The sequence below is a fragment of the Theropithecus gelada genome, chromosome 11 (genome assembly GCF_003255815.1).
Source record: "Theropithecus gelada isolate Dixy chromosome 11, Tgel_1.0, whole genome shotgun sequence".
In the NCBI taxonomy this organism is placed as follows: Eukaryota; Metazoa; Chordata; class Mammalia; order Primates; family Cercopithecidae; genus Theropithecus; species Theropithecus gelada.
In genome coordinates this window covers 1,123,729-1,139,587 of record NC_037679.1, presented here as the reverse complement: position 1 = coordinate 1,139,587, position 15,859 = coordinate 1,123,729, and the positions used below count along the sequence as shown (strand labels likewise).

The 15,859-nt window shown below is 35.1% G+C and overlaps 1 protein-coding gene across 1 annotated transcript in view; it reads left to right on the top strand.

Annotated features, from left to right (window-relative positions):
- Window positions 1–14,946, top strand: part of SLC2A13 (solute carrier family 2 member 13) — a 389,333-nt gene extending 374,387 nt beyond the window's left edge. Inside the window, exons 8-10 of the mRNA XM_025403622.1 lie at window positions 4,687–4,808; window positions 4,934–5,086; window positions 9,738–14,946. Coding sequence (XP_025259407.1) covers window positions 4,687–4,808; window positions 4,934–5,086; window positions 9,738–9,964 — 502 coding nt within the window. The 3' untranslated portion in view covers window positions 9,965–14,946. The remainder of the gene's footprint in view (window positions 1–4,686; window positions 4,809–4,933; window positions 5,087–9,737) is intronic.
- The last annotated feature ends 913 nt before the right edge of the window (window positions 14,947–15,859 follow it).

The following is a 15,859-nucleotide window of genomic DNA, read 5'->3' as shown; positions in this document are numbered from 1 at the left end:
ACCACTGGAGGGAGGAAGGAAGCCTACCTACAATGTTTTTTAAAAAACTTTTTCTTTTCTCAAATATTGAGAGAAAAATATAGAAAAGTAGAAGCTGATAGAGAAAAATTGATATTCAAAGTAATGACCCTCAATTCTTTTAAAAGAATTCCAATTGTTAAAAGATCTGTTCTTCAGATTCAAATGTATCAAGTCCTACAAAGCATCTCCAAATTCCTGGTTTTATTTTATTTTTCTCAACTGAAATTGATAAATCTTCCCAAAAAAGGAGGTAAGTTCATCTACATAGGAAACAGAAGGAAAGATTTCAGGACTACAAGATGGTAAGAAATATTTTAATTAATTGAGGCAATAGTTGACAAAAGTTTATGGAATGTCTGCTGTTAGATAAGCAGATAATTCAGTAGAGAAGACTCTAAAGGATAAAATAAGCATCATTAGGGAACCAACTGAGATAAAATAGCATTAACTTTTAATAGAGCCCAACAGCATGGTTTCGTAACACTGCTCAGTTTCTGAGAAGTGGTTGTTGAAAGTTAATAATGCCACACCGGGTTGGGAATGCAAATGGTGAAAAATGGCAGACAAAAATAGAGGAAGAATGGATTCTAGAGGCCAGTGAAGACAGTATATACTTCATTTTATTGTGTTTGCCATCATTGCACTTCACAGACATTGCATTTTGTTTTACTAACTAAAGGTTTCTGGCAGCCCTGCATCAAGCCAGTCTATTGGCACCATATTTCCAACAGTATGTGCTCATTTAGTGCCTTTATGTCACATTATTTCAGGCTTTTTCATTATTATATCTGTTATGATGATCAGTGATCTTTAATGTTACTATTGTAATCGTTGTCGGGCATCACAAACTGCACCCGTATAAGACGTCAAAGTTAATTGTAAATGTTGTGTGTGTTCTGACCACTCCACCAACCAGCCATTTCCTTTTTTGTCTCCCTCTCCTGGAGCCTCTCTATTCCCTAAGAAACTACAATTAATAACTCTACGATGGCCTCTAAATGTTCAAGTGATAGGAATAGTAGCACGACTCTCACTTTAAATCAAAAGCTAGAAATGATTGAGATTAATGAGGAAGGCATATTGAAAGCTGACACAGGCTGAAAGCTAGGCCTCTTGCACCAAATAGCCAAATTGTGACTACAAAAGAAAATTCTTAAAGGATATTAAAAGTGCTACTCCAGTGAACACACAAATGATGAGAAAGTGAAACAGGCTTTTTGCCGATATGAAGAAAGTTTGAGTGGTCTGGATAGATGATCAAACCAGCCACAACATTCCCTTAAGCACACGTCTAATCCAGAATAAGTCTCTAATTCCATTTAATTTTATGAAGGCTGAGAGAGGGGAGGAAGCTGCAGAAGAAAAGTTTGAGGCTAGCAGAGGTTGGTTCATGAGGGTTAAGGAAAAAAGCTGTCTGTCTTCACTTCACACCTTGTTTGAAGTGAGGCAGCAAGTGTTGATGGAGAAGCTGCCTCAAGTTATCCACAACATCTACCTAAGATATCTAATAAAGGTAGTGTATTAGTCTGGTCTCACGCTGCTGTATATAACTGCCTAAGACTGGGTGGTTTATAAAGGAAAGAGGTTTAATTGGCTCACAGTTCTGCAGGGCTGGGGAAGCCTGAGAAAACTTACAATCATGGAGGAAGGGGAAGCAAACATGTCCTCTTCACATGGTGGCAGGAAGGAGAAGTGCCAAGTAAAAAGGGGAAAAGCCCTTTATAAAACCATCATATCTCATGAGAACTCACTCACTGTCATGAGAACAGCATGAGGGTAACCACTCCCGATTCAATTACCTCCCACTGGGTTTCTCCCACAACATGGAGATTATGGAAACTACAATTCAACATGAGATTTGGGTGGAGACACAGCCAAGCCATATCAGGTGGCTATACCAAACAACAGATTTTTCAATGTAGATGAAACCGCCTTCTGTTGGAAGAAGACACCATCCAGCACTCTCATAGCTAGAGAGGAGAAGCCAATGCCTAGCTTCAAAGGACATGCTGGGTCTCTTGTTAGGAGATAATGCAGCTGGTGACTTTTAAGTTGAAGCCAATGCTCATTTGCTGCTCCAAAAATCCTAGAGCCCTTAAGAAGGGATAAATCTATTCAGCCTGTGCTCTATAAATGAAACAACAAAGCCTGGACGACAGCACTTATATTTACAGCATAGTTTGGTGAATATTTTAAGCCACTATGGAGACCTACTGCTCAGGAGAAAAAAAAAAAAGATTCCTTTCAAAATATTACTGCTGATTGACAAGGACACTGGTCACTCAAGGGCTCTGATGGAGATGTACAAGATGAATGTTGTTTTCATACCTGCTAACACAGCATCCATTCTGCAGCCCATGCATCAAGGAGTCACTTCAACTTTCAAGTCTTATTATTTAAAAAATGCATTTCATAGGCCATACCTGCTATAGATAGTGATTTCTCAGATGGATCTGGGCCAAGTAAAGTGAAAATGTTCTGGAAAGGATTCACTATTCTGGATGCCATTAAAAACATTTGTGATTCATGGGAGGAGGTCAAAATACCAAATGAAGAGTTTGGAAGTTTGCAAGAAGTTGATTCCAACCTTCATGGATGACTTTAAAGGGCTGAAGACTTTAGTGGAGAAAGTAACTTCAGATATAGCGAAAAACAGCAAGAGAACGATTGTAGAAGTGGAGCCTGAAGATGTGACTGAATTGCTGCAATCTCATAATAAAACTTGAACGGATAAAGGAGGAACAAAGAAAGTAGTTTCTGAGATGGAATCTACTCCTGGTGAAAGTGCTATGAACATTGTTGAAATGATATCAAAGGATTTAGAGTATCACATGAACTTAGTTGACGAAGCAGTAGCACAGTTTGAGAGGATTGACTGCAATTTTGAAAGAAGTTATCTGGGTAAAATGCTATCAAACATCAATGCATGCTACAGAGAAATATTTAGTGAAGGGAAAAATCAGTCAATTTGACAAACTTCCTTGTCTTATTTTGAGAAATTGCCACAGCCACCCCAGCCTTCAGCAACTTCTGCCCTAATCAGTCAGCAGCCCTCAACATTGAGGCAAGACCCTCCACCACAAAGATGACTCATGAAAGGTGCAGATGATCGTTAGCATTTTTTAGCAATATTTTAAAATTAAGATTTGTACATTTTTAGACAATGTTATTGAACACTTCATAGACTACACTTTCATGGGAACATAGCTTTTATATGCAGTGGGAAACCAAAAAATTTGTGTGACCCACTTTATTGCAGTGGTCTGGAACTGACCTCAGAATATCTCCAAGTTATGCCTGTATTGGCATGGTGTAAGCTGAGTAGTGAGGTAAATGAATACTGAAAAGATAATCCAAAGGCAGTTCTGGGTGTAGCACAGATTATCAGAAATGAGGAGATAAACAACGTGGTGGTTGTGATCAGAAAAGGAAGGCTCTAAGTCTGAAGTAAAATAGTTCCAAATCAAGGAAACTATAAAGTGCTCTTTCTATAGTTCTGGAGATTAAATAAGGAATTATGAGGCCAGTGCATTATACGGAGCACAGAAAACCACACACCACATGTTTTCACTTATAAGTGGGAGCTGAACAATGAGAACACATTGACACAGAGAAGGGAACAATGCACACTAGGGCCTGTGGGGGCTGGGAGGAGGGAGAGCATCAGGATAAATAGATAATGCATATGGGGCTTAATACCTAGGTGATGGGTTGATGGGTGCAGCAAATCACTGCCGCACACATTTACCTATGTAACAAACCTGCACATCCTGCGCATGTATCCTGGAACTTAAAATAATTTTTTTAAATGAGACCAATGAATTAAAAATAAATGAATGTGGCAGGGGATGAGAGGAGGTAGACTGAGCAGGCACCCAAATCCTCAAGACAGGTGGAATGTTATGATGAGTTCATAAATACTGTAACAATAAGGCTTGGATGATAAGGTTCAAAGATAGAGGTTGAAGGAGACAGGACAATACTCTAAATTGACAATAGTGGATAGGAATGTTTTTGAGTCTGGTAATATCTTCAGGTGCAATTAAGGTAAAGAATTGGAAGTTCAACTTCAGAATCGATCTAAACTGTAGGACACTTTACTATGGATTAAGAAGGCAAGGTCATCAGGGAGTGACTGGTAGAGAAGTAAGAACACACAGCAGGAAGGGAGAGGGCTATTTGGAATCAGATAGAATCATTTGCTTCCCTCATCCACCCCATCACCCTTTACAGGTTACCCTTCTAATCCATAAAATAGTCTACAAAGTATTATCCCCATTTTATCAGATGAAAAGTATTTGGCTCTGAAATTTGAATCTTGTCCTGATTGCAAATTCCATGGTCTTTTCACTGCCACATACTGACTCTCAGTGGTACTGAAGTATTACTGCAGCTTCCAGGGACTAATTGGAAATCATGTCTAATTTATGTGAAATGGTTATAAAACAGTGTCTTTGTTTTGCTCTAGAATTATACTTAGCTCTAAAATTCCTGTGTGAGCTTGCATATCTAATACTGTATATTTAGTTCTTATTTTTTAAGAAAAACATTTTGGACTATTTTTCTTAAGACATTAAGGAATTTCCAAATATATATATATATGATCATATTGAATTCTGCAACTGTAGTCTAAAACATTAATATTTACATTGCATTATTTTTCAGGTGTGAAAATGAAACCAAGTTCAAAACAGAAGACATATTTTGGGCTTACAATTTCTGCCCTACTCCATATTCCTGGACTGCACTTCTGGGCCTTATTTTATATCTTGTTTTCTTTGCACCTGGTAAACAAAGACTTTGTTATTACTGTTGCATTAATTGAATTGCCTCTTTTTGGAGTACATAAACTGTAATTTTTCAAATTTCTTACATGCTATTTTACTAAAGTTTTTAATGTTTTATTTCTCAGGAATGGGACCAATGCCTTGGACTGTGAATTCTGAAATATATCCCCTTTGGGCAAGAAGTACAGGAAATGCATGTTCATCTGGAATAAACTGGATTTTCAATGTTCTGGTTTCACTAACATTTTTACACACAGCAGAATATCTTACATACTATGGTAAGATAATATTTTTTCCAACATAGTTTTGTTTTTATTTTATTACTCTATTTTTAGATATACTATAATATCATTTGTGAGTATCATTTGTGATTGAGACTATGTGGTTATATGTTGCTGTTATAAGTATCTCCATGTGGTTTTCTTGTCCTCCAAAGGCATTGGAAATGTGTCTGGAAAAGAAAAGAGGGATTCTCCTATCCTAAACAGCATTGCTTCTTGTCCTGCAGTGCTTAGGGCTGTCACCCAACCCCTCTCCCAACCCAGCTCTCTCCCCAGGTGGAAGTCTTTACACCATAGCTTTTAGTTTCACAGAAACCTAAAAAACAGAAAATGGTAAAAAGACATAGGCAGGGAGTCTAGGACCAATGAGATATCCTGTGACAGGCATAGCGTCAAGTCCAAGAGCAGAATCTGCATAGGGCTGAAAGTAGCTTCCCCAAATGCTTAACAGTATTCTGTGCTGTGGCCATGCCTTCCACTGTATCACCTGTGCTGCTCAGGCCAGTGCATGTGCATTTCATTGTCCTCTGAGACCAGCACTTACCACTTGCAAAAGTGTAAATGTGACAGACGTTTTCAAATGCAAATGTATGGAGGCCATAATTCAAAATGAAAAACAATAGTGCTTAGTGGTTGAGTCAGGAAAATACTTCCGGGGAGCTACTTCGAATCCATTTGTACTAAAGTGAAAAGACTTTGCTTTTTAGAAAAAAGATTTCTGCATTGTTCACATGACTTTATAGGTTGCAGTAGGATTATTCATGATGAAGTGTGAGGTTTCATTCTAATCTCATAAGTCTCTGTGGTAGAGATGGAATGCCTGCTGCTTAGACCATTCTCCCAGAAGACCTTCTCTGATCTCCCCGCAATCTCACTTTATTCCGTGCTCTGGGCACTTATCATTCCTCTTCGCAAGAACAGGTTTGTCTGCCCCTAGCTCCCTCTACTAGACCATAAATCCCTGGAGGGCCAGGACGGTGCCTTGTTCATTGTCACATTCCCAGTTCCTCCCAAGGCATCCTGTTCACCTGGTAAGCACCAAAAAGTGTTTGTCAAGTGAATAAATAAATGGATAAATTTTGTAGATGAATGATGAATATGATGAAACATTATAAAAATCTATTCCCGTCTCTTCTGAACATGCTGAATTGGTATTTGATTTTAGTTCATAGTATTTATCTAATGCTTTTATTATCTTCATAAAACTTTTCTCTCTCCTAATCACTACTTAAGGCATTTGAAATATTTATTTTTTTGGAAAGGAAATGCACTGGCATTTTAAACTGGATATATATTTAGTATATTCAGCTGGATCCCATTTGGCAATTAAAATTTTTCCATAAATTCATAAACTCATCTTCATGACATAATAAATATGAGCACAATAAATATTTCCTCGTGTTTACTGATTCTAGAGAACACTTAAATATATGAAGACCTAAATATATGCTGGCATCCTGAGAAAGCATTTTTCATAGAAAGGCATAGACCAAATAATAAAAGTTTACATGATTATACTTTTGACAGCAAAGCTCCTCTTTCTTGAATTTATTCTGCCAGAAAACCATGAGAAAAGTGAGGCAACAGTAATGAAATTTAAATAGGGCATAAGCAGAATTCTTTCAAAAATAAACAACTAAAAGCATTTTGCCTTGCATTAAGCTTCTCTCACGTCAGAGCACTGGTCCATTTGGTCTACTACTCTCTAGTAGTAGAAAAATAGTTCGTTCAGGCTACTTTTTCCCCCTCTTTGTGTCTCATTGTAATCTACATGTTACTGGTTTATGTAAGTTATGCATTTAGATTCCTGATTTAATAAATATACATCCTAATCATGTGTTCCTCTGGAAATAGTTATATCTTCTTTGTTGCCTCCTTTTTTATTGTTTCATAAAATCTCAAAATTTGATTCCTTACTCAACCATATTGCTTACACAGGTCTGCCTTGTGCCCCCATTCAATAATGTTTATTACTAAAAAGTATCATTGCTATATCACCAATATGCCATTTTATATATGGCACATGTGGCTAAAGAGATCCCTTGGGGGGCATTATGTCAAAGCTTCTCTCTTGAGGTACTACTGAAATTCAGTCAAACATGGTCTTTGAGTCCTCAATTTGTGTAATTCAGTCAAATAGTTGTTTTAATCTAGAACTTAATGTAGGGCTCTAATAAGATTTAAATCCTTAGAATAAAGGTGAGGAATATCTACAGTGTTCACTAGTCCTGATGGACTCATTACAGACATTTTTTCTTTCCACTTTCATTCCAAGGGAGGAATAAATGAGAAACTGAGATATGTGACTGATTTGACCATGACATGGAACAGGTCACAGCCTCCCAGGTCTGCCCACACTCCTCCGCGACTTAGCCATAGGTCTAACCATTGGAACCCACACTGAGTAGGCAGTTTTGGCATTTGCATGCTTTGGATTCCTCAGATTTTATAAAATGGTCTTGTATTTTAATAGCAATTCCTTGATATTATTCAGCTTTGGGAATCCAGGTCACAAGAAAGAATCTGTAATCAACTTCAGGAATCTTCCTAACCCAACTAATGTTTTTAACTATAGGAATTTAGCACTGACAGATTTGATTTTTTACTTCTAATTATGCTACTGTTCCCAAATGGTGAAAGATAATGATAAAGATAAACTATACCATTATATTTAAAAGTCAAACTGGGTTTGCTGTTAGATTTTGTAGTTTAGAAGCGTAGTTTAGTCTAAAATGTTTTACCATCTGTACTTATTTTTTCTTTATCTTCATCATAATTACCATCCAGTCTTTGTCCCTCCCTGCTAAAGATTCCATTTCTCTTCCTGCCTCCACAGTCTTGCTTATCTGTACTCAGAACACAGGACTTCATCTCCTTTCATTTTTTTGTCAAAATTCCCCCATTCTCCAAGAGCTAGCTTATCAGTATCACCCTTTTTGTAAAGACATCCCAATTAATTAGTCACACTAATCTCTTATTCTGTATCTTAATAGCAACTCTTCCTTTCCTGGTCATTTAGTAGAATTTTACAAAATCTGGCCATCACTTTTTTGAGCAACTGATATTCAGAATTCTAATGCACATGGTAACAAACATTATTTCTCTTCTTTACAGTTGGGCAAAGCAGGAATTATTTTCCCCATTACACAGATCAGGTCTCTCTCTCAAGCATCTCTTAACTGTATCTCCTATACATGCTCCTGATTTTGGCTGTAAAATGTATAGAGTCATAAACTGCCAACACTTAAGTAGGAGCTGAGAAACCCCCTTATTTTACTTAGTGAGGTAACAGAGACCCAGAGAAGAGGTTAAATGACTATCCAGAAGTCACGTGGCCAACACTTAAACTCCCACTCCCAATCTGATATCCTTTCTCCAGCCAATTGTCACATTAATTTTTCATCTTACTTCCCCCATCTTATACACATGATGGTCTGGATTGAAAGCCTAAAATTAGACAGGGGCTGCATTTTACTTTGTTGTTTTCCACCATCAAAAGTACAAGTAGAGTTTTTTATATTCAAATTGGCAATTCAATTATGTGTGTGTGTGTGTGTGTGTGTGTGTGTGTTTGGTAGAGACCGGTTTCACCATGTTGGCTAGGCTGCTGCGGATTCAATTATTTTAAAAGTCCATCTTGGAAATGTGTAGAGAATATAAACAAGTCATACACTCATATATCTCATCCATCTAGGCTTGCTATCATGACCCTTAGAAAATAAAACTAGCAATATTAATGTGTTTCTGGCTGTGCTGCATTGACATACATAATCTTACAGCAAAACAAAATTCTCTGACTTCATGGAGTTTACATTCTAGTGGAGGGAAACAAAAAACAAACTAGTAAACATCCTAGTATGTCAGATGATGACATGTGCTATGAAAAAAAAATGGACTGTTGAGGTCCAAGAGAAGGAACAAGGAGACCAGTTAGGTCTCCTAACTGGTTGCAATAGTGCAGATGAGAGAAGATGGCCCTTAGACCACATTTATCTATGGCAGTGGTGAGAAGTGGCCATCTTCGGGTTCTATTTTGAAGGTAGAACCAACGGGATCTCCTAACAGATTGGATGTTAGGCATGAGAGTAAGGTAGAAGTTAAGGATGACTCCCAGACTTTGGACATGAGAAACTGGAACGATGGAGTTGCCATGTATTCCACTGAGGCATTCATTCTGCAATGTCATCATTATACTTGGTTCTGGAAATTACAAGATGAGTAAGAAAGAAACTTCTTCTGACCTCAAAGTGCCTCTAGTGTAATAGACAAGGCAAGCATACGTGTGTATACATAATTATAATATTTCTTGGTTATTTTAGGGGTCTCCAACAACATGCTGTGATAGCACATGGAAGAGAGTAATTCCCTCTAGTCAGGGAAGGGAGGAAAGGCTTCAAAGCTAAACTTACATCTGAGCCTGGTCTATTATTCTTGAATTTCTGAACTTGAGTTTAGAAAGATACATTGCATCATATTCACAGAGTTGGAACAACTGGAGTAAACCAGGCTCATAGTAATTTTTTGGTCCATTTCATACTGTGATTATGCATGACTGACCAGAAAAAAAAAAGTCAAAATCAAGTACTCTTTCCAACTTAAGCCTCTCCATATATATTCATATTCATGTATCTATTATTTTCTGTTGCAGGAGCTTTCTTCCTCTATGCTGGATTTGCTGCTGTGGGACTTCTTTTCATCTACGGCTGTCTTCCTGAGACCAAAGGCAAAAAATTAGAGGAAATTGAATCACTCTTTGACAACAGGCTATGTACATGTGGCACTTCAGATTCTGATGAAGGGAGATATATTGAATATATTCGGGTAAAGGGAAGTAACTATCATCTTTCTGACAATGATGCTTCTGATGTGGAATAATTTTCAGCTGCTCATATATTTATTTAAACAAACTGGGGGGAGAAGAACAGTAATCGGTGACCTCACTGCCCTGCTTCTAATCTAGTTCTTTCCATAGTCTAGTTTTGATTGACTTCATATTCTAGAATACTTGATTAGGAGGAAGATACAACCATGATGACTTTTTTCCCCCCCCACAAGCAACAATATTTTTAAAAATATTTACAGAGATTTTAATCTAATAATTCTTAAGCAAATGTGTGTAATGCCTTCCTGAAATAGTCTAAAATGAATATTGTACCCAGTGACTTCAGTGGTATCCTTTTTTCCTAAGACCATTTATAATTATTAGTGGCAATAGAGTCAGTGCTAATCTAGCCAAATCACATATGTATAATATATTTATAAAGGATTCTGGGAGATGGTCCAAGGGTGTTCTATGTCAAAAGATGGCCTGTTGGCCCTCAGTTTTTCTACAGAGAGTAGTGGTTTATCTCTGATCAGCTGTTAACAAACTAAATTCCATTTAAGCTTTCATCAGCAAATTCCAAAGTGCCTCCTACAAGGGCACAGCTGTCCCTGTCTCCTTTGGATTCCATATTTTTGTTTCTCTCCAATTCAGATATTGGGAGTTCTTCAGAGACTGACTCTGCATAGTATCTTTTGAACATTATGCAAATATAATCTGTCAGGAGTTATTTTCATACTTCTTTTTTTGCATCAGTGATAAGGCATACATTTGCGCAGATGAGTTAGGAAGTTTTGCGAAGTACCTTTTATGGTCAGAAAGTTAACAGATTAAAGGTTTTTATGGGTTCCAAATTGGTTAGTCACTTAGGTATGCAATTATAAATGCAAAATAGTGCCAGATCTTTAACTGTATATCAGGGCCAGTTTTTGTTCATGCCCAAATCACTACACCTTCCTTATTGGCCCTGGAGTCCTACTGTTTTGTGCCTTCATTTGTGTTACATACATAGCTGCAAGCAAACCATTTTTCCCCTTTCTTTTATTCAAACAATAATTTTTGAAACAAAAATGAGGAAGGAAATCAGTGGCAGAAATAATCCTGCTGTTATTGGTGTTTGTTTAATTAAAAAAAAGGGACTTTTTTCTTAACTTTTTATTAACTCTTCCTAAGGGAACTGTTACATATTATTATATAATTCTACTTGTCTTTTTTTACTTAAAGAGCATAAACTCGTTTTTATTTTGCACACTTTTCTCATTTCCCTGAGAATTTACCAGAAAAAAACAAAGATACATAGATTTTTCTCTGTGTTTTTCTTATTCTTGGGTTAGTTTTTTTTTCCTTCTTGTCTAAAAATTGAGATTTCCTATTGGAACAGATAATTGTTCTAATATAGCATGTCTATAAGAAATGCAGACTTAACTATATTTCTACAATGTCTTTCCAAAGTGTTCATTGGTTGTTATGGTAATTCATCACTGAACTCTTAATTTTTGCTTTTCTATTAAGAACTATATAGTATGTACAAAATTACTTGTTCACAAAATTAGTTGCTAGTTCCAGGAAAAATATGAATGAATCTTCTGTGGCCAGTTAGGAATACATCAGTTTGATGCATTTTTAATGGCTCTAAACATCTAATAAGGTACTGTATTTGGAGAGAAAAGGTGGCTATCTCCATATTCAAAGTATTTCTGCCAGTCTTCAAGGTATTTTGTTCTTTTAACGTCTGGCTTCTTCCTATCACAGTTATCAAGCTGAGAATACAGCTGAGGAAGTTCATTCTCTAAGTCACCAGAGGTATAATATTTAAACAGTTACTTTAGTGCCCTAAAAATCCATTAACCAAAAACAAAAAAGTTTTCTCCCTTTGGTCATTTCATATAATAAAAAAATTTAATATTTTAGAGAGGTTTTTTCCTTGAATTAGGTGCTTTAACAATTGATTTCCAAGGGAATATTAGTATTGATTTTTTCCTCAGAAAAGCAGATATTATTTAATAGGGAAAAGTATTACTCTATTGATATTTCTTATCTCATAAGAAATTTCTTACCTAATATTTTGCACAGGTAAATTGAAGTGAAAAATGAGCTACTATGTGGTACAATCAAAATATAATAAGGAGAAAAAATAGACCAATAAAGTGCTCTCTAAAAATTTAGTTTTTGGACTTATCAAAATAATTGCCTCAATTATTCTCTTTATTGTATACATAGCCTTAACTATATACTTATAAACTCAGCTGGGCTGATGCACAGTAACTTTATTAAAGGAGAAACTGGACTCTTGTTACTTCCTAAAGCAGAACATGGCCTGTTCTCCCTAAGAAAACAATGTTTTCAACTTTATAACCATAAATGCACATAATAACAGGGAAAATTAGCCACAGTTCTCCTCCCCTACTCCCCTGAGCCCCTACTTTAAAGGACTATTTGTTATTTATATAGTGTTAAAGATAATATTCCATATCTTTGAAGTATAAGACAGAGAGGCACAGTATAAGATTTATAACTTTTTAGAAACAAATAATTACTTGAAAAGGAACCTTATACAATTAGGGTATTATTTTTAGATTTGGTGAACATTTATATTATATTAAAAATTAAATGTTTAAATTTTGCAGGTTTTTTTATATTAGGCACCTTTTAAGTTCCCAGCATATTTGGCTACCACTATCAACTTGGAAACATTCCATTTGAAGTATCATCAAATATATATTTTGTAGGACAATTTATATATGATGTGATTTGACCTACCATATTAAAACAGACACAGATTACATATCATGCTTTCAACCAAAATTAGAGATTTCCTTCAAAACATGCTGCAGATTTGATAGCGGTATATTATATTTTAGGAAAATGCAATGAAGAAGGTCTGAATCCCTATTGAGGCTTAGCTGGATGGCTGATCTGCATTAGACTTAAGAGGATATATCATTTCGTCTGCATATAAACACGTATGGCTGAATATGTCAAAAGGGTTTGCCGTTAATAATTTTCTTCAATGTAAACATTCCTAATAATTTTGATTGTTGCTCCTTAGTCAATCATTTCCCAAAACATAATTATTTTTAATATATATATAAGATTTAAATAGTAAATAATAAAAGGTAATGTGTACTTTTTAAGTTTTGTTCCCAGCCATATGCAGTAATTCCCTGATAGAAAATGCTATGAGAATACCGAGTGTTTTTTCATAATTTAATTTTAGCACTGAACCTGATTTTAGTACATGATAGTCTAAATATTAAGTTATTCACTCTAAAAGGGGAAATCAGTAAAAGCAAGGAATTTATGACATTTTTACTGTAATTTCAGTATCTGTAATACAGGGGAAGAAAGATCAGGAAAAATATAAGCTGGCAACTTACCCTTTTGCTTTTCAACAGCAAAATAATATTGAAAATATAATAAGTCACAGATCCAGAAGTTGGTGGAAATGGGAGAATGTTTTAGAAAACACTATCCATATGTTTATCTAAGAAAATCTCAGAATTTAGTGACACTAATACGTAGTTCATAAATACTGTAATACAGTAGAGAGACTTGGAATGTTATTTTGGTTTTATTTCATCAGCACAATTATTAAAAACAACAAAATTAATGAGATATTTTGTTATAATCAGATTTTTTTTACCATACTGCAAGTTATAAAATGTCAACTTAATACTAAGTACCTAACAACTGACTTTTATTCATTTGTTGTGACAAGTTTTTAATTACCAAATTAAGACCTTTTCAGTGTCTACGAGTAAAAGAAATAGATGATTATATCAGACCAGGAGCAGAGAATGTATAATATGTGCTTTTTAGCAAAATGTATTAAATTGTGGTTAAAATTTACAGCTCATATGTAGCTGCTGCCAATAAGAAGGCTCAGAGTTGTTCTCTGGATTAATTTTTACATCCTGTTTTCTGTCACTTTTACCAGTCTTCTTAGCCTCATGTACAATAATGTTAAGCCAATTTGATGAAATGGTTCAGGCTGTAGCAGTCTATAAACTGTTGGTACATTCAGCTCTTCTAGGTGAGCAATACTGCTACTATTTTTCTAGAAATAGCAATCATTTAAAAATGCCAAATAGCTAACTGCTACCAACTCTTTCTTGTATCTTGTCTCTTTAGAGAAGGAAATTTTTGTGTGCCAATAATCATCAAAGAGGTGTTTTATAAGGGTGTTGATGTTCAGAAGTTTTATCCCTATAATTTGCTCGTGAGCTAAAACAATATAATTTATTAAATCTTTACTTTATATGTAAAAATATAGTCTGTTGTACTTGAGTAATTTGGTCTATGGAATTTTAAATACCTTCATTTAGCAGTAATATTCACATTTTTATTTTAGACAGTTAAGTTCATGTGTTTGATTTTGTCATGTCAGTAAAAATGAGAAAAAGAAGTAGATCGTGCAGCTAATGAGTAACCAACATTTTGTAAAGTTTTAAAGTTTTAGCAAACCTAACATTATTCCATCTCATTTAAAGGTTAAAAAAGAAGAGACAACTCTAGCCAAAGTAGAAATTTATATTCTACATGTCCAAACTGTTTCCTAGCAACTTTTGGACTATATATCACTTGATGTTAAAGTATCTTTTATTTGTAATAAATGTTCAAATTTCTATTTAGCAGTTCTAATGTATACCTAATCAAATCACAGTTTTATGCTTTTAAAATATATGTATTTCAAACTGTATATTTTAATTTCTGAGTGCATGTTATATAGTATTTAATACTTCAGATGTCTTGGCAAATTCAATATAAATATTTATTCTCACAAGCGATAGATGGGATATCTCTTAAAAGTTATGACTGTGTACCATTTCCTTCAAAGTCATCCTAGCCTATGCTGTATCAAGAGTATTGTATATTTTATGGAGATTTAGTGATATACATGTAAATGTTTTTTAAGTTATTTTATTGAAGTTCAATCTTTACATAAAATTAAAATCTTTTTTTAAAAAAAGTGTCAGTGTCAGAACTGTAAATGAAAATAATCAAATAAAAGTTAAAATGATTCATTACTCATTAATTTACCTTGCACTTATTTATTTTTTCTAGTTATCTTCCTTGGATCTAGGTTAGATAGTTAAAGCATCTAGAAAGACAATCTACCTCTATATATTAATGCAGTCCTAGTCATTTTAATGATATTTCATTTCCTTTGATTATGGATAAGGTCAATCACCTTTAAAAAAATGTAATACCTAAAAATTGGTCTAAAGAATTATTCTAAATACTGAATGTAAAACTGTGAAATGCAGTGCTTAGGAACCCCTGAAGTAATAATTCTAGTTATTGTCAGAACCAGATGTTGACATGAACCATTAAGTTGAGTTGTCAAAATTTATCTTTGGTTGTTTTTCTGTAAGTGAAAATGAAAAATCGTGCTGGAAGTCCAGCTGACATTTCCTTTTGGGACTCTGTTGCTCTCCCTTGCCATTCTGCCTCAATGATAGCTATAATTAGCAAATATACACTTGTTTGATATTGGCAGTCGCTAGACAACATGTCCATAGTTAGTTGTGTGTCTTCCTGAGCCTGACTTAGAAATAGCCCGAGGAGATCTTCTGAAGACTCTAGACCTACTGTCATTCAAAGGCTTACAGTTGAGTTACATCTAACCAAGGTTCTTAATGTCAGCAGGTAAGGCAAAAATCCAAGTCAAATGACCCTTGAAAATCCCACAAATTATATATAAATTGTCCACTCACCTGAATAACGGACACCTGAATAGTGCAGAATATGTCAGTAACAGAGGGCAGAAAAAATCCTCATTTAATTGTCCAATTCTGTGGAATAAACATTGTCATCCTTTTCCAGGAACTAAAACTTGTTCAAAACATTTTTGTCATTTGCCCAAGATGACACTAGAAAGTCACACAAAACTCTTCTTTGCAGTGACTACACCAAAAATCTTCCCCTCTGTGTCCTCCTTTGGAACA